Source organism: Pelodiscus sinensis, chromosome 8 (assembly GCF_049634645.1).
Source record: "Pelodiscus sinensis isolate JC-2024 chromosome 8, ASM4963464v1, whole genome shotgun sequence".
Taxonomy (NCBI): Eukaryota; Metazoa; Chordata; order Testudines; family Trionychidae; genus Pelodiscus; species Pelodiscus sinensis.
This window is the reverse complement of record NC_134718.1, coordinates 64,350,044-64,375,513: the sequence shown is the minus strand read 5'-3', so window position 1 is coordinate 64,375,513 and position 25,470 is coordinate 64,350,044. Positions and strand designations below refer to the sequence as shown.

The 25,470-nt window shown below is 44.1% G+C and overlaps 2 protein-coding genes across 5 annotated transcripts in view; one reads left to right on the top strand and one right to left on the bottom strand.

Moving 5' to 3' along the window:
* The window catches only part of DCLRE1A (DNA cross-link repair 1A), a 29,344-nt gene extending 8,856 nt beyond the window's left edge, over positions 1–20,488 (bottom strand). The window contains exons 1-8 of one of the 4 annotated variants that reach the window (XM_075935446.1): positions 20,335–20,488; positions 18,048–18,940; positions 14,480–16,096; positions 13,254–13,387; positions 11,530–11,648; positions 8,004–8,147; positions 5,759–5,904; positions 4,631–4,785 (exon numbers count right to left, since the gene is read on the bottom strand). In XM_075935446.1, the coding sequence (XP_075791561.1) occupies positions 4,631–4,785; positions 5,759–5,904; positions 8,004–8,147; positions 11,530–11,648; positions 13,254–13,387; positions 14,480–16,096; positions 18,048–18,522 (2,790 nt within the window). In that variant the 5' untranslated portion in view covers positions 18,523–18,940; positions 20,335–20,488. The other 3 variants (XM_075935447.1, XM_075935444.1, XM_075935445.1) reach the window with 3 other exon arrangements.
* A 251-nt stretch (positions 20,489–20,739) lies between these two features.
* Positions 20,740–25,470, top strand: part of NHLRC2 (NHL repeat containing 2) — a 58,068-nt gene continuing 53,337 nt past the window's right edge. The window contains exon 1 of the mRNA XM_006134970.4: positions 20,740–20,942. Within this exon, the coding sequence (XP_006135032.2) occupies positions 20,777–20,942 (166 nt within the window). The 5' untranslated portion in view covers positions 20,740–20,776. The remainder of the gene's footprint in view (positions 20,943–25,470) is intronic.

The following is a 25,470-nucleotide window of genomic DNA, read 5'->3' as shown; positions in this document are numbered from 1 at the left end:
TTGAAAGGGAATCCTCTGAACTGTCATTCATGTTAAAATTCGACACTCTCCAAAGAGGAATGAACAAACACTTGAACTATCTTACCCATTATCAAGATAGCTTCCCCAATTATCACCTCTAATACCATTAACTCACAAACATCCCACTCTCCCCACCTCTAATATCATCAATTCACAGACACTTACCTTTCTTCCTCCCCCCCCCCCCCCCCATCCCCCTCCTGTTCTGAAATGTGATTTGTCCTTTTCATATGTGTTCATTTTTTTTAATTGTATCCTTTGGTATATATGGCTGTGACTATTTTCTTCCACTATTTGATCTGAGGAAGTGGGTCTGGCCCACGAAAGCTCATCATCTAATAAACCATCTTGTTAGTCTTTAAAGTGCTACATTGTCCTGCATTTTGCTTTGGGTAAACAAAGGCATACCATAAATAAAACGACATTACATTATTTATTATTCCTTAATCTAAACAACACACACAAGATACCAGCTGATTTATTGTTTACAATATTGTTCTTTTGAGTTTCACACATGTACTACACAGACACCAGGTTAATGTTGTGTAGGCTCATTCTTAAGCATTTAACACCTGTTCAACTGAGTCTATGATCGCCATACCTCTTAATGGCATCCCTGGCAGCTGGAGACTCAGATTCCAGCTTCAATGGAAGCTTATCACATTGGACAGTCTAGATGACTTTTTTGTTTGGGGGCAAAGTACCTCTCATAATGGCAACTGGAGGCCACATGGAGGTGACAGAAATGGTAAAATGACCTGTCTGTAACTGATAAGCTAAAGAGATAGAAGGGTGGGACTTTAGCAAGAAGAGCATCTAAAAAGAATGGCGAAAGAAAAAGATCTTCCCTTCACACACTTTTTCTTACACTTCTGCTTGGTTGTCTTTCCTGTACAGTCCTGGCCTTTCCTCGCCACCCCATAGTATAACTTATGGCAAGGGTATCAACCTTTTGCTTTCTGAAGCTCCACCCCAACATAATATAAAAACCTCTGTGGTCCACCAATGCCACAACATGGTATTAGGGGGTAAAAAGCAGAGCAATGGTCTAGCGCCCCACACCACAGGGAACCTCACAAAGATAAGTTGTTTGGGCGTCAGCTTTAGCTGGGGCTTTCTGCCCTCAGCCCTAGCAACTCTAACATCAGCCTTGCTTTCTAGTTTATTTTGCTGGATCTTCTGAAACCTGCACACAACCCCCTCAACGGGCCAAGACCTCCAGTTGAGCACTATACATGTTTCTATTAATCTAGAAGACTACTTATTCAAGTCACTTATATGACACCTATCACTTGAGTCTGAAAATCACACAGTCTTAATGTATTTATTCTTACAACACGGCTATAAGGTAGAACAATAATTTTACAGATAGAGAATGAGGCACAGAAATACTGTGATTTGACCAAGGTCTCACCTGTAGTCTATGGCAGACAAAGGAACCAAATCCAGGACTCCAGAGTCCAAAGTCCAAGGTTAGCATCCTCATCACTGAACCATTCTTCCTCTCTGTTTTATGTTACCTTTAAACATGGTCTAATTGTTCTGTTTTTATTTCTTTCAGTATTGCTGTATTTAAAGGCCAGACATATTTGCCTATACACTGTATACCTTTATGATATGGAAATTCCCTGAGATTCAGTCAACATAACTTAGCTCCTGTACACTAATATTAAGGTGTAATGTAGAATTTACCTACTTCTTCTACAACTGAAGGGTGCAATGTATCTCAAATAGCATATAATAAACAGAAAGCTCCTTCCTGCTGTGCTGACAGCCTGCTATTGATCTGCACTTTCAAATCTACTTCCAGAATGCAGAGTTTCCCATTCGCCATCATGAATATGCTCTAGTAGAATCAATCTGCTCTCCCTTAATCTGCTTTTATGGGAGTCAATATCCTAGGTTATAAATAAAAAGGGGATGTGAATTAAGCTTCTTTTAAAAACTAAATTAAAAAAAAACACACCACTTTTATCCCTTTCATCATCTTTGACTACTTCTGAAATGATGCCTCTGAGATCAAATCATAATCCCTCCTCTCAGATTGTCACCATTCTTGGCAGTCTAGCAGAGAGGCTAAGGACAGGTTGGACCCCCCTGGTCCGGCATTGCTGAGACCTGACCGGTCCCGAACAAGAGAATTTGCTGGACCAGGGAAGGTGCCCTGGCACCGGCTCCCAAGCATCCTGCCTTGCCCTCTTGCACCCCAACTTGGCTGGGCTGCTTGCCTACGTGCTGTGCTGCCAGCTTCCTGGGCAGCAGAGGCTCCAGCTCCTGCCATGGAGCTCCAGCCGCGTGCATCTGGGGGCAGCTGCAGGGCTCCGGCCCCAGCCCTGCCACTCAAGGGGCTACTGTAAGGCTCCGGCCTTGGCCCCAGGGTTGCTGCAGGGCTCCAGCAGGCTGCTGCAGCGCTCTGAGTTTGCTGCAGGGCTCTGGCTCCGTGCTCCAGCAGAGTGCTGAGGGGTTCTGGTCCTGTGCTGCCATGGGGCTTGACTCCAGTCCCACACTCCCAGGGGCTGACACGGTGCCTGCCACAGTGCCCCAGCCCTGCACTCCTGGAAGCGCCCAGGGGACTCCGGCCCTGTGTTGCCAAGGGACTCCAGCCTGGACCACGGGCTGCTAGAAACTGCTGCAGGGCTCAGTCTCGCACTGCCCCCAGCTGATCTGCTGGCCCTATTCCCAGCCCTAGCTGACCTTCCTGCCTTTAGGCTCCCAGCGCTCTAGTTCAGGAGCATCCATGGTCCTGCCGGACGATGGATATTGGCAGACCAGAGAATGCCGGCTTTTGGAGGTACAATCTGTACTAATGAGCAAGGAAAATTAACTTGACTCTAAATATATATAGTGGGCAGTGCAGAGGAGATTAAACAACTGTACCTGTGGATGGAAAATATTCTCCAGACCAGTGGTGCTCGACCTTTTTTCATTCACGACCCCCAGGGCTAGGGAAAATTTTGGTTGAGGAAAAAAAAGGGGTGGGGTGGGGGAAGGGGAGGCGCTGGGAACATTTTGTTGCGGCCCCTTTAATTTAAAGCGCTGGTCTGCTCCCCTGCCATTCCCCTTGCTCCTGCCGAATGTACATCAGGCACCAAGCCGGGAAAACATAATGGCGGCCGGCCTGGCGCTGCAACCCTAAGACGACCCATGGGTTGCGCACTGCTGCTCTGGTCTAGGAGTCTGGCCCTTTTAGTGGAATTAAATTCTCTCTCTGATACACACTCATAAACCATCCCTCATCAAACCTGAGTATCTCTTTGGAAAAGAGATGACACTTAGTTCCCTTGTATAAAACTTGTACATAAAAGTCAACTTAAAAAAAACCAAAACTCACTTCTAGCCAAATCCTTTAACGTACTATCGTTACAAGTAATAACTGATTCTCTTATAACTGAAAGGCGGGAATTTATTTCTGCTTCAGTTTGATCATGATGTTTATTTAACTACGTTTTGCATCAGTTTCCACTGTTTCTTATATACAGTAAAACCTGTGTTATCCAGCACACCCAGGGATTAGGGCATGCCGGTAACCTAAAAATTCTGGTTATCTGGGGGGGGGAGGGCATGGGAGCCGTGCAGGGACCGGGATGTGGCCTGCTAGGTGGGGCCATGAGCCGCCGTGGGGGGAGGGCGGGAAGGAGGAGGAGAGAATGCGGCCTGGTAAAGAGGGGGGGGGGAGGGGAGCCGGGGTGTGGGAGGCGGAGATAGCCTGCCGGGGGGAGGGGTGGCGGGAGCCTTGGGGGGGCTGGCCTGCTGGGGGTGCCAGGAGCCGCAGGGGGAACCAGGATGCTTGCTGCTTGCTTCCAGCTGCCGTTCGCCCCTCCCCCAGGTATGTGCTGCACATTTGTATGAGGAGTGGCCTGGCACTTAAAAGACCAGTTTCTTTTGTTTTGCTTTTCCTAGCGTCAGAAATTTGCTGCTTTCTACGGTTTTGCGGGTGCTTAAGTTCCAGATAGCATAGGTCTTACGGTCATCTATTTCCCTCTGTGATTTGTGTAGGTCTTCCACACAGCAACAGTGGAAAGAAAAACAGATTTAAAGAAAAATGAGGAAAATGTGAATGTAAAGCCATAAAAACTGGCAGGGCCTCAGGGACGTGTGTCAAAGCTGAAATGGCTTTTTTTTAAAGACAAGATTAACATTTTGACTAGATTTCAAGTTGACAATGTCCTTTCCATTAACTGGTTCAAATGAGAGGGTGTTTGAGAAAGAAAACCCCTTCAGTCCTTTTTTAAAATATACAAATTAATGGATAGAGAGAAGACAGGCTCTAAGTGTCACAGTATATTAATTGTTAATAGGAGAGGTCCTGCAATCATTAAATAAAACCTACTTCAAACAAGGCCACAAACAGCAAGCCTTTGAACAAGTCTCATCTAATCTTGTTCCATGAACACTGCATTAGAGAGAAATTACACTTTCTGTGCATTATGTTTGGAGCCTGTTATTAATGTTTAATTGCATCTCATTTTCAATGTGTTGCTATATGTCAAAACATCACTAAATAAATATGATCTGACAGGTGGCAAAAAGCACCAAAGACACCCTGTTGCTGTTATATCATCCAAGCTAAGATTAGCCAACAGGTGCAGATGATACTTTCTACACTTACCTTAAAATTAATTTGCATCATGGGAAGAAGGTGAAGCAAAGTATTGTTCCAGTCCACAGTGATGAGGGAATTAACAGCTGCTGACTCCAAACACTGCAGCGTTTTGTATTTATCTGGAGACATGCTCACTTTAGAGCCCAGAACTTGAGCAATTGCTGTAGGGTAGAATGGAAAACATTAGACATAATGAAGATACAATTTGCAAATACTGAAGATTTTTATCTTTGTTTCTGAGATGTTCCTGATCACTTCAGCAACCATTAAAAACATCTATGCTTTCCTATAAGGCTATTTCATATTCTAAAATATATAGAGGAAAACTGTTATAATTGTTGGCAAACACTGATTGCTATACTGTAGCTTCAGAATTATTTATAGAAAGAGGGGCAGTAAAAGTACATGAACAGGTTACGAATCATATCTCCTCAATAATATATTGATGTTCAAAGAAGCAAAACGATATATCTTTCTAAGATGCTACAACCCAGTACAGTTCTGAAGAAGGGACAAACAACCCATGTTAATGATGCCCTGGATTTCATGAAATTCTAGTACAGTGACTTTGAAAATCTTTTTTATAAGTACAAATGTTGCATGGCTGGCTGCTCTAGATAATCACTGTGCTTCTAAGCATTATATAAATTTAAACATAGGACACACGAGGTTTCCTTTAAGACAGAAAATAGCAGAAAGATGCATTTAAATTGCTGGGAATGTTTAACAAATAGTTAATTTGCATGATTTGCTTCTATTTTACACAATATCACCCTTGGAAGTAAGTGTTAGATGGAAGTTTTAAAAAAAATTACATTTCCTTCACTGATTTACTGAGAGCACTCGAGATTATAAAATTATTTTCAATGTTAATAATTTCACCAGTTAAGTGTGTTTTATTAATTAAACAATTAGAACTTCACTTGATATGGTTCAATAAATGATTTCTGTGTGTAGCCACTTTATGCCTCCTATATGGTGGCACAACATGGTTTTGTTAATTTTGTAAACACTGCAGGTGATTGTTACAATCATAAATTTATTCTTAGTTGAAATTTTTAAAACTTACATTATTTTGCTATACACAAAATCTAAATGTTGAGCCTAAGCTAACTTAATGCACACATTACACACCTAGAAAGACCTTTTCTTTTCCAATGGTATAGGTGCCACAGACGACCAAGGTACGTGGGTTTAAAGTTACTGTCTCAAAGGCAGTGTTGATAGCAAACTGGATAACCTCTTGTTGAGATGGAAAAGTGTATTCAGGACTGCAGTATCTAATAAAAGAAAATTGGATTTGCATATGTAAAAGAGCAGTATGAACGTAAGCCAGGAGGCACCCTATTTTATAAGCAAGCTTTGCTAGAAACTGCATACAACAATGACATAATGAAGAGAAAGACAAGTAATTAATCAATATCAATTCAACCTATTATTTATTTATTAAAAATCATGGTAGCATATAATAATTTTTTAAGATTAAATTTGAAATGTATTTATTGAAAAAAGACTGAAGTTATACTGGGCACATCCTTTTTGATATACACATTTAATAACTGCCAATATTCACTCATCTGACAATATTCACTCATGTAAATACTTCACTCATTTAGCTGATTAAGGAGTTATATGTAGTATTTAACCAGTTAACCCCGTGGTCCCCAACACGGTGCCCGCGGGCGCCATGGCGCCCGCGGGGGCATTTCCATGCACCCGCCAGGTGCTCGGGGCTGGCCTGGCACCGGGCGCATGGCGGGGGGAGCGCCGGCCCCGGGCGCGCGGCGCATGGCGGGGGGAGCGCCGGCCCCGGGCGCGCGGCGCTTGGCGGGGGGAGCGCCGGCCCCGGGCATGCAGCTATGGGGAGGGAGGCCGCCCCCGGGCATGCGGCTATGGGGGGGGGCGCAAGTGTCCCTGCCCCCTGGCGCCCAGCGGGCGAATGGCCACGCCCCCTGGCGCCCGACAACCTCGAAAGGTTGGGGACCACTGAGTTAACCAATTAAAAAGGCACCCCCCCCCCCGCCGCAGAATGGCAGGGGCTGCCAGATATTGTGTAAAACAGAACCCCCGCTCGCCCCAGGCAGGGGCTGCTCCAGCCTGGCCAGAATAGCCCCTGCCTGCAGCAGAGAGGAACCGCTTCAGCCCAGGGAGAGTGAATGGGGAGGGCTATGCTGGTCCCACACAGGGCTGCCAGTTCTCAGCCTGTGCAGGACCCTGATGGGGCTAGAGCAGCCATCCGCCTGTGGCTGGCCGCTCCTGGGTACCAGTTAACCATTACCTGGTAAGCATCACCTGTTCTCAGATTAGGGTTGAGGAAATGTTACCCGTTCTCATCACTAATCTGTCACTATGATGACTACTGAAGTATTTTCCTCTTTTGAGTACTATTTTTTTTTATAAAGCTGGATGTTTGTGTCACTTACTAATTACATCCATAGGTCTTCTATTTTTTGGCATGCACATAACTAACTCATTCACAGTAACAGAGTATGGGACAGAAAATAAAAGAATTGTAACTGGGCATTAGTCATCACATATTGAGAAAGTTTTATATTAGGGATGTGAATGTTTAACCAGCTTTCTGGTGAGTCTCACCCCTAGTAGGTGAGGCTTACCGGTTAAGGTTAACCGTTGGGGGCTGGAGGATCTCCCGGCTTGCTGTGGGCAGGGAGCTGCTCCAACCCAACAGAGGGCCCACTACAGACAAAGGCTGCTTTGGATGGGATGCAAGAGCAGCTTGTGTGTGCAGGATGCCTGGCCCACCGCAGGCAGTGGCTGCTCCAGCCTCCTGACAAGAGTGGGGGACCCCTCCATCAGGGCTGGGGCGACCCCCCCTGCCTGCCCTCCCCTTTAATCAGTTAACCAGTTAAACAATATGTTTAACTGATTAACCAATTACATGGGATTTTACATCCTTATTTCATATTAATAATCTCACCAGTATACTTATTTCATAGGATTTCTTTGAATCAAAGAAAGGTCTAATGAAAAATTGGACAATTGACCACAACATCTAGCAACCTTTCACTGTTTGAATTTTTGTTTCTTTCATTAAAGGGCTGACACACACAAAGCCAGTTTCTATTTCATGAACCTTTGCTTTTACAGCAAAAATGTGAATATCGCTTATGATTAATTTGACCATTTCAAAAGAATACTGCAAAAGCCTTTATGCCACACACAAATATTACACCCTTATAAAGTCAACAGAAAATATGTAAGTGACCTTTTAACAAATACTTTGTTTTTCAATACTCACTTATCTCTGATTAATGGTATGTAAAAAAATAATGCCACTCATATTATTAATTTTTTTAAAGTACTATTATTGGATACGCACTTTTTACTGGGACAGTGAAAGAAGGATATGCTAGCTTACGTAGTATCCAAATACAGAGTGTGAATCCTTCGGTTCATCAGAAGAGGATATCGCTCCATAAAGGGATCTGCCCTGAAGTCCCCTGTATGTAAAATCACAGTTCCGTTGGGAAGGCAAAAAAGGATCATCGTGGCACCGGGACAACTAGGGAAAAAACCCACAACATATTCTTACTTCCTAAGTGGCATCCATTACCACACAAACTATATTGCTTTCAAACAGCAGTGGGGATAAAGTACAGTAAATTACAGATATTCAGCCCAACACATTGGCAGATTAAGGAGCGAGAAACTCCTGATTTCTAATGCTAGCTATGCAGCTACTTGTCTCACGAACATCAGCCTCTCAAACTGTGCCTCAGTTTCTCCATCTGAAAAACATGAATGCTATTACTTACTTACAGAGTTGGGAGATTAATATCTACACTGGCTTTTAAAGTGGTGAATGGCTAGTTGAGTGTCAGTTAAATTTGTCTTCCAATTCCAGTGAAGCTAATCCCCCTTCATGTTAAAGTCCTATTAGTCTTCATTCTATATATTTTAGAAAAAAGCATGTCTGTCTGTCTGAGTCTGTTCAGGAACTCCTCCTAAATGGTAAGAGCTAGGACACTGGTCCCCAACTCGGTGCCCGTGGGTGCCATGGCACCCGCCGGAGCATTTATGTGCGCCCGCCTAGTGACCAGGGCCAGCCCATTCTTGCACCCTGGGCGCGTGGCACATGTGCGGCCCTACCCCCGGGCACCCGGCAGCCCCAAAAGGTTGGGGACCACTGAGCTAGGACCACCAAATTTGGTATGCAGCTTTCTCTTACCATAACTTAAAGCAAGGTCAGGGTTTGGTTGTGCCAGGACAATGGGAAGTGTCTGAAATTCAATTATTTCTCATAAAATGAAAGGGAGGAGTTGGGTAGCAGGAACAGTTATACTGTAGAATGACTACAGGGGGCCATTAAGGGGCAAGAGATGGGGATTAGGGATGTGAATGACTCATCAACTATCCAATAAGCAAATACTTATCAGGGAGTCAACACAGTAGTCGACTAGTTGCTTCCTCCTTCTTGCTGCCTCTTTCTGAAGAGGCAGCAAGGAGGAGAGAAATAGGAGTGGGTGCTTCAAAGCGGCAGCACCACGTGCAGCCTGGGGCCAGCTGGAGGCTGCACACGGCGTTTCAAACTGGCAGCGCCACGTGGAGCCCAGAGTCTGCAGCTTCGAAATGCCGCGTGCATCCCCAGGCTCCATGCGGTGCCTCCACTTTGAAATGCCATGGGAGCATAGGACCAGTGGGGGACTGCTTGAGTCCCCCTCAGGCCCCAGGCTCCCCACAGCACTTTTGCCTTTGAAGTGTAACAACAGCCCCACCTCAGAACAATGATATAAATGAAGAAAAATAAAATGTATTTGACTTAAGGATCTGAGCAATGTCAGTAAATCTTCTCACAAACTATAATTTTTAGGTTAGATGGGTAGTGGGAAAACAACTACACCTAAATAACCAATAAAGCATGCGCTGCATTTTGCGTTGATCAGGCTACCAGCACATGTGGCACAAATGATGCTCCAGGCCCATCTTTCATTATGTTTATCACTCTCTCTGGTATAATCTGAATTTTCAATAAAGGGGATATAGCAGACTGGGGAAAGAAGTGGAACTGTTATGATTTAGGAAAACAGATACTGCATAATTGTAGGAGCCATCTTCAGTGATGTGGGATTTGGTGCAATATTTGCTTTTTAAGTTCTCTTTATAGATTTTAAATACTATCCTGCATCCAGGTTTGATTGTTGGTTAAGCACCATTCCCTGTTTGCTATAATTGCAGTGAGTCCACCAGAGCAACTCCTCACCAAAGTTTGTCTGTTTTGCAGGGCAGATACTCAGCTGAACAGCCAAAATGGAGTATTTTGGACATGAGTCATATACAGAAAGTTCTCTCTCAAACTAAAAAAAGCCCTAAGATAAGCTGTTACAGAATTCTTCATTTAAATGTATATACTTTAAAAAAAAAAAAAAAAAAAGAGGAGAGGACTTTTATTCTAATCATATATATAGTAGCCCAATGTCTGTGACTCTATAATGCTGAAACGCTGGCTGTTCCCTCTGGGCAATTCTGTTGCCTCCCGCCATGGTGCTCGGCTGACTTCTACGCCACTCAGCCGGGCCACCATACGGGAGCAAGCAGCGCAAGCGGCTGTTTGGGCCCCACACTCCCCATGCAGCACCCTTGTGCTGCATGGGGAGTGCGGAACGCAAACGGCCGCTTGCGCTACTTGCTCCCGCACGGCGGCCCGGCTGAGCGGCGCAGAAGTCAGTCGAGTGCCATGGCGGGAGGCAACAGTGCCGCCCAGAGGGAACAGACAGGGGGCGGAGCCTGGATGAGAGTGTGTCTCTGACATCAGGAAAGGGTGCCGGATTCAAAAGGAGGAAAGCAAAGTGGACGCGGAGGAGACTGAGAGGAGAATGAAGGAGGCGGAAGACAGCAAGACAGAGAATGAGAGAGACACAGCAGGAGGAGGAGAAGAGAAACACAGAGTGAGAGGCAGGAGGGGGAGAAGAGAAAGGGAGACCGAGAGAGAGGCAGAAGGCAGAAGAGAGCTGAGAGAGAGAGAGGGGGAGGCAGTAGGAAGAGGAGAGAGAGAGTCGGAGTGAGAGACCGGAGGCTCAGGAGAGAAATCTGATGTGGAAGAGAGACCTGAAAATCCCGTCTTATGATGGGCTAATTGGCTAGTATATAAATAAGGTGCCAAGAGACAGAATGATCAGAGCTCATAACTGAAAGCCAGGAGCTACTGAATTCTAATCCTGACATTACCACAGACTGTTTACAAGACCTTGAGCAGTTCAGGTCTGGCCCTGCACCACTGAATTCAATAAAAGCTTTGCCAAAGATTTCAACTGGGGCAAGATCAGGTCTTTTTAGCAGCAACTTTTCAAACTGTCAAATGATTTTTATGTCTAGCTGGAAACACCCTGAGCTATTTTTCACTATCTGAAGCTCCCATTGTCATCAGCAAAATGTAAAGTTCTCAAAACCTCTGAAAATAAGGCCAAGAATGCCTCACCTTCGGCACCAAAAACTAGCAACTCAGAATTTGGACCATTTTGGAAATCATAGTACTAAATGTTTCTGTGCCTCTATTTTCTTACATACTTCAGAGAAATGTTCTAAGTGTCAATCAGGATTCATGTCAGTAACGAAATGTGAAAATTAAAGCACTCTATCATTAACATGTAGATATCTTGGTGATATGCTCATTACAAATGCACAAAATAGATTTAGGGTGACATTTTCAAAGTCTAATTCCCATTCTCAAAGGTAACATTGGCACTTAGAAGAGTTCAATGAGATTTACCCTTCCATGGTCCTAACTCACTTTTGAAAATCACATTATGCTTCTAAAACACTTAAGTGCTTTAAAAACATTATTAGTCTTCCAGATCCACTGAAGTCAATAAACCATTTCTAAACAATAACTTAGCAAATAGTGAATGTCAAAGATAATGATAGACTTTAGCTGCAAAGATACATACTGATTGGCATCGAGCAAGACCACTTTGATTCCATTCACTATACATTCTGTATCCATTGGCAATATGTGGATATATTGTTCTTGCACTTGAAGTTTACTCTTCACCAAGTTGCCAGTTACCTACAAAAGAGAGTTTAGTACTGAGGACTGGTCTATACTATATAGTTCAGATGGCATAGGCAGATTATGTGGACCTAATTATGTCAGTGTCTACATTACAGCCTTCCTCCTGCCTACGTAAGTGCCCTACTACACTGACATGGTAACTCCACCTCCACAAAAAGTATAAGGCTTATGTTGGAGTAATTAGGTGACAATGTCTGCATAGACACTGCATCCCTTATAGGGGTATCTTGTCAATTTCAGAGCAAGAGCAATTAAATTGACATGAAAGTCAGTCAGCTAGATCCCAGCTGGACCTAGCTATAATGAAGAGCTGGGCAGCTGAACTCCATTCCTAGTAGCCAAGGGAAAGTGGACCCAGCTGGGAACCAGAATGACATGCCCTAGCAGCTTCAGATCCAGCTCCCGGCAGCAGTGGGCTGAAAAGCTAGGGCAGCTGGACTCTGCTTCATAGGGGCAAAATGCCACAGGCAGCTTCTGCCAGCTCCTGGCAGAGAACAGGAAGGGGAAAAACCCTAGGTGGTTTCCTCCCTCCCATTGGGCAACAGGGAACTAGAAGGGGGGAAGCCCACTAGGAGCCCAGGAGCCCGTGGGGCAGCTGGGCTCCCTGTAGGGAGCTGCTAGCAGAGCTGAGAGATTAGGCTTTCAGTTCCCCCAGACTGCCCTTTTTATGTTGATGGAAGCACTCCTGGTGAGGACACACACCACTGATGCAAGGAGGGCAGTATGGACATGCACCACAGCAGTAATCACTGCAGTGCCTGTCAGTCAACCTAATGGAGATTGATTACATTTCTAGTAGAAACAAAGCCTGAGACACAATCAAAAAGACCAAGCCTTATTACAGGGGAAATCATGTAATGGGAACAAAGTTCACTTTTTCTGTGCTCAAGTTATTTTTTTAAGTCGCTTTAAAAATTGTGCCAGCAAATAAAAGCCCAAGCATAAATACCACACAGTATGGCTAAAGTTATGGCAAGAACCATCACAAACAGAGGCAGCATCTCCGGTGTATAAAGCCTGAGACTTGAAGCCAGAAACTCCTAAATTCAATTCCTGGCTCTACTCTAATTTTATGCATGCTTGCAGGAAAAAGTAACCTTCATGCTTCCACATCCCAATCTCTATATGCTTGTTTATATCATAGGGATGCTGGGTAAAATTCTTTAAAGAAATAAGGGTTGTGAAATTGCTAAATATTAATTAATTTTATTAGATTAATTGTAAATATTTAGAAGGATCTCAAAACCACATAGCACAATGTGCAGATTATGAAGGATTATGACTAACACTGGGCTGTACTCCAGCCTCTTATAACATCAGCTATATCTAAGTTCCAAAAACTCCCCTGGGTAAGGGGAGTGCCTCTTGTCCCCTCATGTACTTCCCTGCAGCTGGCTCAAAAGAGGCAATAACAAGGTCTTTACATCTGTTTGATCCATCCCTACTCTTTATCCAGCTCAGCTATGCCAAATGTTCTTCAGCATCAGCCACAGCTGAGATTTTGATCCTATAGCTGTAGAATATGAATACTGTATTCTTTGGTTTTCATTCACAGTTGCATACTGATTTGGTAATTATCAAAACCCTAGGAAATCTTACCTTATTACAGTAGATTGGAAATGTAAATTTTTTTGTTAAGCCACTATAATGATCAGAATGGAAATGAGTGAGGAAATACGCTGTGCAACCTTCGATTTCTCCATACTGAAATGCATCAACTGTAAATCCAGTTCCTACAACATAAATACAACAGGAACAAGTCAATTAATATGCATGGAATAGCAACAGCCAGTTACTGGTCAGATCTTCTTTTAAGTAGAAAAATTAAAATTGTTTTCAACAGAAAAGGAATGTTTTGATTCCAGAAACAAAAAAGCACAACTATAATGATCCTTTGTTGGACCATCTCATAGTTGTCAGCTGGAATACAATAAACTTTTTAATTTGCTATTGAACTGCTCACAGGTGTAAGTGTTTTCATGTGCAGGACTTTATGAAATAATCCGGCAGTCTCTCTTTTTTTAAAATCTTCTAATGTTCTCAACATTTTGTGAGAAATCTGTAATATTTAAACTTTTCAAGCTATTGATCAGTCTTCCTTATACTTTGTATAGTTACCTGAGGAGATTTTCATAAATTCTTAGCTTTTTTTTAGCTTTAATTATTTTAAAAAACTCTACTAATTAACATTGGAGAATGTCATTCTAGCGTAATATTATATCTAAAACAAAATAAAGCTCAAATAATGTACTTAGTAAAGTTGTGGTAAAATAATTGCAAGAGTGACAAATATTTTGTTCTATTAATCATTAGCCAACTTTTCTGCTTCAAAATAAGTTATGTAAAAGTTACAAGTTATGAATTAGGCAAGGAAAACATCAACTGAGAGATTTGAAAAGACACCTATAGGATTTAGGAGCACAAGTCTCACTTTCAATGGGACTTGTGCTCCTAAATCCCTTAGATGCTTTTGAAAATCTTCCCCTTAAGCTACATGCCCTGTAAAATATAATTTAAGTCTCAATGTTTGTTATTTTTCTGTTGCTATCTTTAGAAGTTAGATAATATTTTTACAAAAGGATTTCATTCTTTCATTGCTGCTCACTCAGAATGAACTGGGGTCATTTTCTAAATGTTTATGTTCCTGGTTTCTACTAACTTCAATGGGGACTTTCACAACTATTGTGAAAATCATTAAAGGATTGGGGCCTAAAAGGGTTTTACTTTAAAACCAAATAAAATAGGCCTCATATTAAAACTGGAAAAAAGCTATATCCAACCATTAAACTCAACCATTAAAATTAAAAGTCACAATTACTCCTCACCTGGTATCTTCTTATAAAAGGGGCACTTTTTGTTTTTTGTTCCTTCTTCTGTAGAAGACAATGCCTTAAATCTTTTCCTCCAACTTCGCTGCCCACCAGATGTTGTATCTGCACAGACTCCATCTTTCTTTGAACTTTCTGGGACTGCATCTATGTCTCCCACGGAGCCTTCAGCTTTCCGCTTTCGTAGTCTGGGCCTTTTTCCATTGGGAATTACAGGACTTGAGGCCTGTGTTCCCTCCCCAAAATGTTTCTCCACTGTGTTCTCTTCTTTTGCTTTGGGTTTTAATCCAAAGAAAACACCAATGTCCATTTGTTTCAGTTCTTTGGCTGAAACAGATTTGGGTTTCATATTTGCAAAAAAACCCAATGACTGTGTTTTAGAGACTGTACTGGCAAGAGGTACAGCAGCTGTACTAGGAAGACTTTCTTTTTTCTCTGTTACTGGCTGTGATCTCTTCTGGTATACTGCATTTCCACTTGCATTAGTAGTCATTTTATTAATGATGAAGTAACTAGGTTTCTTTGAAACTTCACTTTGCCTTGACAGAAAAGATCTACCACCTTCTTCTTTGACTTTCAAGGACAATGATGGATCATCCACAGCCAAGTCTGCAGAATCCAAATGGCAAGCATCAATATCTTTTAGCTCCCAATTACCTGTATTAGAAACAGAGGCGCTTAACTTTGGCCAATCAAATTCCTTCTTAGTTATATCATAATTAAGGGAAATAGAGGATTCTGCAGTTAGTGCCACTTGTGGGTGTTTTAACTGATTATCAGTACTTCCTGAATTAGATGGCATGCTGTTCATGTGATCCTGAGAAACAGGGTTAACAAAACCATCCAAATTACTCAGTCCTTTCAGTTCTACACAAGGTTCATTTTGTATTATGAAACTGCCTATTTTAAGGCAGCTATATTTGGGTTCCTCGTGGAGTGGAGAACAACCCAAATTAGTAAACCACAAAGAGCTAGAGTCTTCCTTTTTGGTGCTCTCATTGTCAGAGTTCTGGGTGTGAAATAATCTCTTCTGTGATTTTTTTACTTTCTCCTCCTTCTCTTCCTCCTCCTCTGTTTCCTCTTCATTTTCCTCATCAGTATTAAGTGGGGAGTAGGAAATTTCACAGTCACTGCAGACAGTTTCTGGAAGTAGCAGCTTTTTCTGATTTGAGGCATTCTGACAGTCCAGATCTCCACTAGCTTCACTTCCTTGAGAAAATGGAAAATCCCAAGACTTGAGCTGGCCACTATCATCTGCAGACTGAGAGAGCAGAAGAGTCTTTTGGGGCTTTAGAACATTTGTGGAAGAAGTAGTATTTAAATTGGTTAGATTTGGAGATTTTGGTTGTGTGGAATTCTGAATCACTAAGATAGGATCCTCATTTGAGACATTTCTTACATTCCTGGTCAGTTTCTCATGCTGTGAGGTGCCATCCACAAAGCCTGAGAAACAACTTGAGTTAGTGACATCAGAAGACATGAATGTTCTCTCTGGGTTGTATGTTGAAGAATCAACAAGATAATCCCCTGCTCTGCTTGTAGCAAGTATGAAATGGGTATAGCGCTTGTAGTGAGATGGAATGGTGGAATTGCACAGTAGACCATCAGGGCACTCTATGGAAAGAATCAAACAGAATAATACACTGCTGGTATCTTGTCAAAAAGGCATTATAGCATAAAAATTAATACAGTGATTTATATTATATTATAGCATAGCTATTAAAAGCTTTCCCTTATAAATAGAGCTATTCAGAGTCTCATTAACCTGACATTCCACCTCACAGTTGTCAGTTGGGATACAATAAACTTTTTAAAATGCTATTGGAACTACTCACAGGCGTAAGTGTTTTCATGTTCAGGACTTTATGAAATAATCTGGCAGTCTCTCTTTTTTGTTTTTTAATGTTCTCAGCATTTTGTGACATATGTCTTACTAATCCATTTGGGAATTTTAGGATCAGTAGATAAATCAGTACCAAACAGCAAGATTCTACATCTGTTACTTTAAAGTTAGAAGGTGGGAAATAGATCTGCCTACAGTTAAAACTATAGAAAAACTAAGGGCTAAGAGCTCCATTTTCATAATACAATTGTGACTTCAAACATCCCTCCAGTGAAAGCCAAAAAATATAAGAAAAGGGGCAGCCTTTAGTTTAAGTATACAGGCAATGTACTTTTTGGTTTTCAAACAAAAAAAGATTAAGATCACAGGTTCGGTTTCCAGAAGATTCACAAGGTCTAAACAGACCGCTTAAAGTGCTATGGTATTATCACATATACTATATGTTAAAGGGTCCCAGTTCTCTTGCTCTAACTCCTCTTCCAGAATAAAATAAGTCTGCAATCTCGAGTTCATATACTCTCACAGGAGACACAGTCAATATAGGGTTGCTAAGGACTGAGACTTGAAGTATATCTGCTCCAGTCTTTGGTAGAGCAAGCAGTCATATCTTGATATCAGCTCTCAAAAGTTGCAAGTATCCTGGAAAATCTGCCACACACTGTGGGCCAATGTTCCCTTCCAGCCCATGAAGACGGTTAGAGGGAACACTGCTTACTTCTATGTCAGAGGAAAGCAACGTTTTCATTATGGATTGAGTCCTAAGTGTCAGTGGTTTAGATCCCATAAGAACATAAGAATGGCCGTACTGTGTCAGACCAAAGGTCCATCTAGCCCAGTAGCCTGTCTGCCGACAGTGGCCAGCGCCAGGTGCCCCAGAGGGGGAGGACCGAAGACAATGATCAAGCGATTTATCTCATGCCATCCGTCTCCAGCCTCTGACAAACAGAGGCCAGGGACACCATTCCTACCCCCTGGCTAATAGCCTTTTATGGACCTAACCTCCATGAATTTATCTAGCTTCTCTTTAAACTCTGTTATAGTCCTAGCCTTCACAGCCTCCTTTGGCAAGGAGTTCCACAGGCTGACTACACGCTGTGTGAAGAAGAACTTTCGCTTATTAGTTTTAAACCTGCTACCCATTCATTTCATTTGGTGTCCTCTAGTCCTTATATTATGGGAACTAATGAATAACTTTTCTTTATCCGCCCTCTCCACACCACTCATGATTTTATATACCTCTAACATATCCCCCCTCAGTCTCCTCTTTTAGAAAATGAAAAGTCCCAGTCGTTTTAACTCGTTCCAAACCCCTAATCATTTTAGTTGCCCTTTTCTGAACCCTTTCCAAGGCCAAAATATCTTTTTTGAGGTGAGGAGACCACATCTGTACACAGTATTCAAGTACCCTCAAGTCCTTCAACTCCTATTTCAATCCTATTTGAATGCAATACCTCCAGGAGGGAGTCAGCACGTGCGAGACTGGACCTTCATTCTTTATCAATGTTTTTGAAAAAGAGATCCAAGGCCCCAATATGACATGAAAATAATGCTGCTAAATAATTAATAACATTGTAATAGTAATTCCAACCATACTATGAATTCTCAGATTCCAAACGGATGTGAGATTCTGTACTATTAAATCTGACCAACGTTTCAAACAACTTGCTTTGAATAACCTTTAAAATCTGTTTGATGGGCTATTTCTTCTCGCTAGAGTCTTACCTTTTTCAGTAGAACCTGGAGTATCCAAACAGTCAGTAACATGCCACCGAGGTGTCTGGGCTAACAATAAAGAGAAAGGCATCTGGCAGCTCGGGCACCATCCATCATAAACTGGTCTTGCATTTGGTGGGGTTTGTTTTTTGTTACATATCCTGCTTTGCTTTACTGGTGTAGTTGCACATTCCGGGGTCTGCACAGTATAGTCATCTTTAGATAGATTCAAGCTCTGGTCAGGTATTATAAGTGGTTGAATATCTTTCTGTCTTGGTCCTTGTTCACTTTTCTTAGACTTGTCCTGGTTTTCAGATGTTTTTTTTTTATTCCGACCTCCACTTCGTTTTGATTTGCAATTCCCATCATTTGCTTTCTGCACGGATGTATAGATGTTCACCAAATTATTTTGAGATACTGATTTTGGTTTCCGAATAGATTTGTACTCCCAAATATCTTCTTCCAACTGGTCATTTTCAGACATGGCAAAAAAACCACATCAAATATTTTCCTTGGCCTTAAGCAATAGTATTTCAGTGTTTCTAAGTTTAAAGATTGTTTATTTTTAATGCTTTTTCTTTCCCTAGATCTGAAGCTGAAAAGCACTTGAACTCCATTTGAAGTGTTACATTGGATCACAAATTGGATGGCCATCATAGATAAGTTTGAAAGGCCATGAGATCTAGTTTTAAAAGTGCTCAGCAGGAACTTGTATATTTTAATGCTATTATGAAATCAAACCAAGTGGATCAAAAGTGTACTTATTTGTGGATAAATTTATATGCTGCAATTACTGTTCTTGCACTGAAGCACTGAAGATTACCACAGTATCTAGAAAGCTGGGTTACGGTTGCAAATCCGCATCTGACAGAGAATGCTTCGAGGGCCTGAATAGTGGGAGACTGAAAACAAATGAGATTTTAATTGGCATAGGGATGCTTACAGAAGGCAGTATGAGGTGAAAGACTAAATGGCTTTATGCAGCAGATCCAACTCTGCTGGAGACAATGACAAATCTTCCATTGACTTTAACAGAACTGGGATCAGGCCCTGGCTTTGATCCACTCACATGTCACACCTGCAGTCTGCTGCCTCAAAGGCACCTCCAGAATCAGCCTGCCAGCACCTCAGTGGGGCACCTAAGAGCTGATAGAAGGAGACATCTTCCCTCCCACCCGGGAGGGAGGGGGAAGGTCTGGGAAAACTAGAGGGACCAGAGAGCAAGTTTGAAAACACAGGACATTTCTTCTTGGCTGTGTCTAGACTGGCAAGTTTTTCCGCAAAAGCAGTTGCTTTTGTGGAAAAACTTGCCAGCGGTCTACACTGGCTGCTTGAATTTCCGCCAGAACACTGACTTCCTACTGTCTGAAATCAGTGCTTCTTGCGGAAATACTATGCTGCTCCCCTTCAGGCAAAAGTCCTTTTGCGCAAAGCTTTTGCGCAAAAGGGCCAGTGTAGACAGCTCAAATTTGTTTTGCGCAAAAAAGCCCCGATCGCGAAAATGGCGATCGGGGCTTTTTTGCGCAAAAGCGCATCTAGATTGGCCACGGACGCTTTTCCGCAAAAAGTGCTTTTGCGGAAAAGCGTCCGTGCCAATCTAGATGCTCTTTTCCGCAAATGCTTTTAACGGAAAACTTTTCCGTTAAAAGCCTTTGCGGAAAATCATGCCAGTCTAGACGTAGCCCTTCTGAGGGGAGATGGGTGTATCACTGCAGGGAGAGCACGGGAGGTCTCCTCCCACTACACAGCTAGAGGGAACTGCCAGCTGTTTTTTTAACAGCTGGTATGTGGGGGCGAGGGAGGGGACTAGAATTCACGCTCTGCCACCCCAGGCCAATCCGGGGCGGGGGGAGCACAAGAAGTCTCCTGGCCCCGCCCTGCTGGGGTGGCCCCTTTTTAAAAATGATTGCCCAGCCCAAGCCTAGGGGTTGCCAGCCGTCCGGGATCGGCCCAGTCATCTCCCGGGGTCTTGTAAGCCAATGGCCTGAGGGCCGTGCTCGCTTCAGTCAGAGCTGCTGCTCCCCCCCCCCCCCCCCAGCAGCGCCGCCCCCGCCCCAATCAATCTTACTCTGCGCCTGCTACGGGGATGCCGGTGTCCCTGGACGCAGCCTCCCCGCCCCGCAGCGGAAGGAGCCCCCAGGCACCGCTGGCTGTGCCGGGGAGGGGCACCACCGCCCCCCTCCCACCCGGCCAAGACCCCTCCTCTGCCCCGGCAACAGCAGGCGCGCAGACCTTTCGCTCCCTCCCGCCACTGGCTCCCGCCGCGTCGCCCTATCCGCTGCCGCACATTCCATACCCCTGTCCCAAAGGGAGGAAGGGACTCGACAATAATCACATCCCAGGTCGTTTTCATGCTGGCCTTGTTCACGTCGTTTCCATCCTATCCCTCCCTCCCCCCCAATAACTGCCTGATCAAAAGTGCTGCGTCGAATCTGCTGAGTTGAAACGACTCCTCGCGCTCGGATTTTATTTTTTGCTGTTGGACGAATATGCTCCTGGGAACATGAAGGGTGCTTTGTCGTTTGAGACGTTAAACAAGTGTTTTGCTTTAAAACACACGATCTTGTTATTAGTTTAAATTCATGATTTTTTTTTTTAAAAAAAGGGAGAGCCACCCCCCGTTCGTTCTTCCTGTCGTGGGAAGAAATGGAAAGTGCGGGTGTCGGATGTGCTGAGGGGAAACGGCAGGTTGGTAAACAGTGTCCGTTTGGCAAGAGCTGGCCCGGCAGGGAGGCAACATGGCGGCGGGGGGTGGCCTGCCGGGGCTCCTGCCTGCCCAGAGCCAGCTGGAGTATGACCTGCTGGACGCCCTGGCCCCGCAGGAGAAGCACAGCCTGGTCTCCCAGTACCTGGAGAAGGTGGACAGCCGGGAGCGGGACCTCAGAGTCCCCGACTTCGGAGGAGGTGGGCGACGGGAGAGGGCGGGGCAGGGCGGGGCCTGGTGCCACGGGGAAGCCGCTGCCGTCGGACTGCGAGGCGGGAGGGAGGTGACAGTGACTATAGCGCGGCATCGACCTGTAGCTCTTTCCCCCCCCCCCCCCAAAGTTTCTGGTATTTCCCACCACGGCCCCAGGGAGCTGGGCAGGTGTGAGACAAGCCCCTGCCTCGATTCTGCGGGTGTCCAGGGCTTGGAGATAAGAAGCCCTGAGTTCTAATCCCTCCTTCAACTCCTTTCTGTATTCACTAGAAGGGGGGGTGGGATGTGAAAGGGGTGTTGGGGTGTGTCCTCGCCTGCACCCTGTTTCGAAACAGGGATGCAAATGAAGACATTCGAAATGGCAAATGAAGCCGGGTTTTAAATACCCCCACGCTTCGTTTGCGTAATCGCGTTATGGCGCTCTTTCGAGTTGGCGCCATTTCGAATGAACAGGCGCTGCGTAGACGCGGTTATTTCAAGAGAAAACCCTTCTCTCGAAATAACCCTTATTCCTCGTACAATGAGGTTTAACACTTGAGTAGCAATTTCGAATGTCTGTATTTGCATCCCTGTTTCGAAATAGGGTGCAAGTGTAGACACACCCTCAGCGGATGCTTCTTGGTTACTGTTATCGGTTAAACTCTTCCCACTCCCCGGAAAGGCAGCTTCTCTGCAGCAGGCAAGCTTCCTTCCCTAGAGACTGGCAGCTGGGATGTTAGATATCGTGTAATTGAATAATCATGTGACCGCATCAAATTTTAGCAGTTACATGACTATTCGATAGTCCCTGGGTGTGAGGCCAGTAGCCAGTGCACTCCCAGCTCCACGTCCTGGGAGACCCTTGCCACCTTGTGCTGCTGCTTCTGATAGAGTCAGCGGGGGAGGAGGGGAGAGGAAACATGAAAGGGAGTGCTTAAAAGCCAGCTTCCCCCAAGCACTGGCTCTGCCTGCTCCCCCGCCTCTGTGGGAGTCATCGAGGGGGAGCAGTAGGGTTACCAGGTAGGTTTAGAAAAAATACCGGACACACTTGATGGGGGGGAGAAGGAGGGACCGGCTGGAAGGGGGACGGGGTGGGTCAGCACAGCTGGGAGGGGGAGATGGGGCGGGGTGGGGCAGTGCGACTGGCCTGGGGAGATGGGAGAGTGGTTGGGAGCAGCACAGCTGTCCAGGGGAAATAGGGAGGAGAAGAACTGACCAGCAGGAAGCAGGGGTGGGCTGGAGGGGGGTCTGGGGGGCAACGGAGCTGGTTGGGAAGGGTCCGGGAAAGTGTGTGTGTGGGGGGGGGTGGGACTGACCAGGGCACATGTAGATCCTGGGGCACTGTCAGTCCTGCGCACAGTCCGGAGAAGTGCGAGTGAGTTCAGCTGCAGCTCCACCATGCGCTCAGGAGCAGGAACAGGGCTTCTCCTCCTCCCCAAGGCGTCAGATGCAGCCAGGGCTTCCAGTGCCGATTGCGCCCCACCTCCCAGCCACTCCCACAGCCCCTGCCAGGCTTCCGTCCGGCACCCAGCCAGAAATCTAGGAAATGCCGAACATTGCACATGTCTGGTGTTTTCTGGATTTTTTTTTTTAACCAGGCAAAGAGCCCAAAAACTGGACTGTCTGGTAGAATACCAGACACCTGGCAACCCTAGGGAGTAGGCAGTTCTGCAGAGATTCGGCTCCCCACAGGTATTGGCTCCTGCCTACTCTCCCCCCCCCCCCCCCCCACACACACTGCCTACTTCTCCCTCCACACACACACACTCTCTCTCTCTCTCCCCTCCTCCTCCCATTCTGGAGCCTCAGATAAACAGCAGCACGTAGGGGAGAGTAGAGGCAGCTCTGTGGGATCTGGTGCTTGGTGCTGACACGGAGGCAACAAGGAGGGGAAGTGCCTGTGGTCAGCAGGATTAACTGATAAGCCTTTGTTAATTATGTAGTCAGCTCCTTCCAGAGGATGTGGTGAAGGCTAGGACTTCAACAGGGTTCAGAAAAGAGCTAGATAGATTGGAAGTTAGCTCTATCAATGGTTATTAGCCAGGATGGGTACAAATGGTGTCCCTAGCCTCTGTTTCTCTGAAGGTGGGTGACAGGGCAGGGATCACATGAGGATTACCTGTTGTGTTCCCTTCCTCTGAAGCATCTGATATTGACCTCTGTTGGCATACAGTATACTGGGCTGGATGGACCGTTGGTCTGACCCAGTATGGCCATTCTTATGTTCTTTTCCCTACTTCACTGTGGGCTCTGCAGTATAGAGCTTATTTAAACTTTATATCGCACAGCTCGCTGCATGTGTAAACATGTAACCACTAAGATTTTCGGTGGTTACATGGTTACCTTTTTAACGGACTTGTAACATCCCTAGATAGAAATAGATGACAGGAAGCTCTGAGTATTCATCCCATCTCTCATAGTTGTTTCTGTCTTTTTTTTCATTGTGAGCAGTTTTGCTTAACATTTTCCAATCTGTAGAATGAAGACAAATCTAAGAATAAAAAAATAAAGTGAACACAGAAGCACTGCCATGTGATTAAAAAATGCATCATGCCAATTCTCACAATCTTATTGTCAGTATTAAAATAATTGATATTTTTCTTTAAGTCTAGCTCCTGGATATGATTATTAATTGAGAATCTATTTTCATTTTAAAACTATGAAAAAAATGCCCTCATGGTTGCAAGAAATATGAATTATGAAAGCTCCAGTTAGAGGGTAAACAAACAGAATACCATTAAAATTGTTAGATAATCTCATGATTTTGGAAGGGGCTGAGGAGTCTGCCTCATTATTTTCAAAAATGCTTGGGTTTGCCAATACTTTTATTTTGTGCAGTACTGTTATCTGGCGCATTATTTGTCTGACCTCGGTATATGTTTAACGCAGTGTCCTCTGTAATTAATAGTGGTCAAGAAATAGTAGGTTACTATAAAAAATTGAATTAAAATGTTTTTAATGATATTCATGTCTTTGTTGCTGGTGCTTACTGGTTCTGGTTTACCAGTAGGGGCTCTGGATGTCCAGAGCAGCCACTGTCTGTGGCAAGTCCAAACTTGCTGTGGACAGGGCCAGGCTAGAGCAGTTAACCAATTAAACATGATTTTATATCCCTACTCCATTGACTCTTTACAGTACATGATATTAAAACACTGTGTGATTTAATTATTAACAAATAGGAAGTTTCTACTATGTTGTTAACTCTTTGCAGTCATTTTGCTGAGAGAATAATGTATAGAAATTAAATATTTCCTGTTATACAGTTTAAATATGATTGTATAGCACTCTTGTAAATGAAACAATGAATTCATACTACTGTCGCTTTTTTAAATGACATTGATTGCTAATTCATGAATTGCAGCAGTAGAGTTTTCATCATTATGGTAAGAAAAAACAAGTATTTCTTATATGTGGGCTAGTAATTTTTTGCAATCTTTTGCAAAACTGCCTATGCTCATCCCTAAATATACTTTCACAATTTAGCCATATAATACAGGTTGAACCTCTAATCCAGCGCTCTCTGGTCCAGCAACATCTGTGGTCCCACGTGATTTTAGTTAGCTGGATGTCCACTTATTGTAGGGTGTGGCCAAGATTCCCGTGGTCCCATCAAGTTTGTTTACAGCCACCTGTCCTCGCTCTCAGTCTTCCATACTGTTATTGAGGGTAAATTAGAGCTAAATATCTTCTGTGTCTCCTGTAAGCTGTGGAAGTGTTGGTAATGTTGCTAGACGATATTGATCTCCCATGGTTTAGCACCATTCAGGTCCCAAGGATGCTGGACTAGAGAAGTTCAACTAGGAAACTGTTGGAGTGTCTTTGATTTTTGTTGTTGTTAAAAAACCATAAGAATGGCATTACTGAGTCAGACCAATGGTCCCTCTATCCCAGTATCCTATCTTCTGACAGTGGTCAATGCCAGATGCTTCAGGAGGACAACAGGAGAATTATCAAGTGATCTATACCCTGCCATTCAGTCCCAGCATCTGGCAGTCAGAGGCTTAGCCATCTTGCCTGATACCATTAATGGACCTACCCCAGTGATGGGCAACCTGTGGCCGATGCACCCCCTCTTTCCCCACACCTCTCAGACACTGAAGCACTAGAGCCCCACACATACCTACTTCTCTCCCTCCCCACCAGCACTTTTGGAGCACCATGAGTTGGCTGGTTCACACACTATCCTTACTTCTCCCCCGCTCTCCCAGCACTTTCTCAGTAGTGTGAATCAGCTTCTTATTTATTCTGCATGTCTACACTATGAGTATTTGGGCTCCTAAGCAATTGAAAAATGCTATTGCTCCTCGTATGCAAAGCTAGAATGTACTAATTATATAACAGGGAAATAACTTCACCACAGGTATTTAGCATTATACGGACTTCCAGGCTTGTTCTCTTGCACACAAATACTCTAAAATAGATTTAAGTATGGCTTCAGGATTTTTCCCAAACCCTGAAGGATGATATTCCATTCGTGCCCTGATGTTCTGTTTTCAATATTTGAATGAAAACCCCTACGTGCCTATCCATCTAATA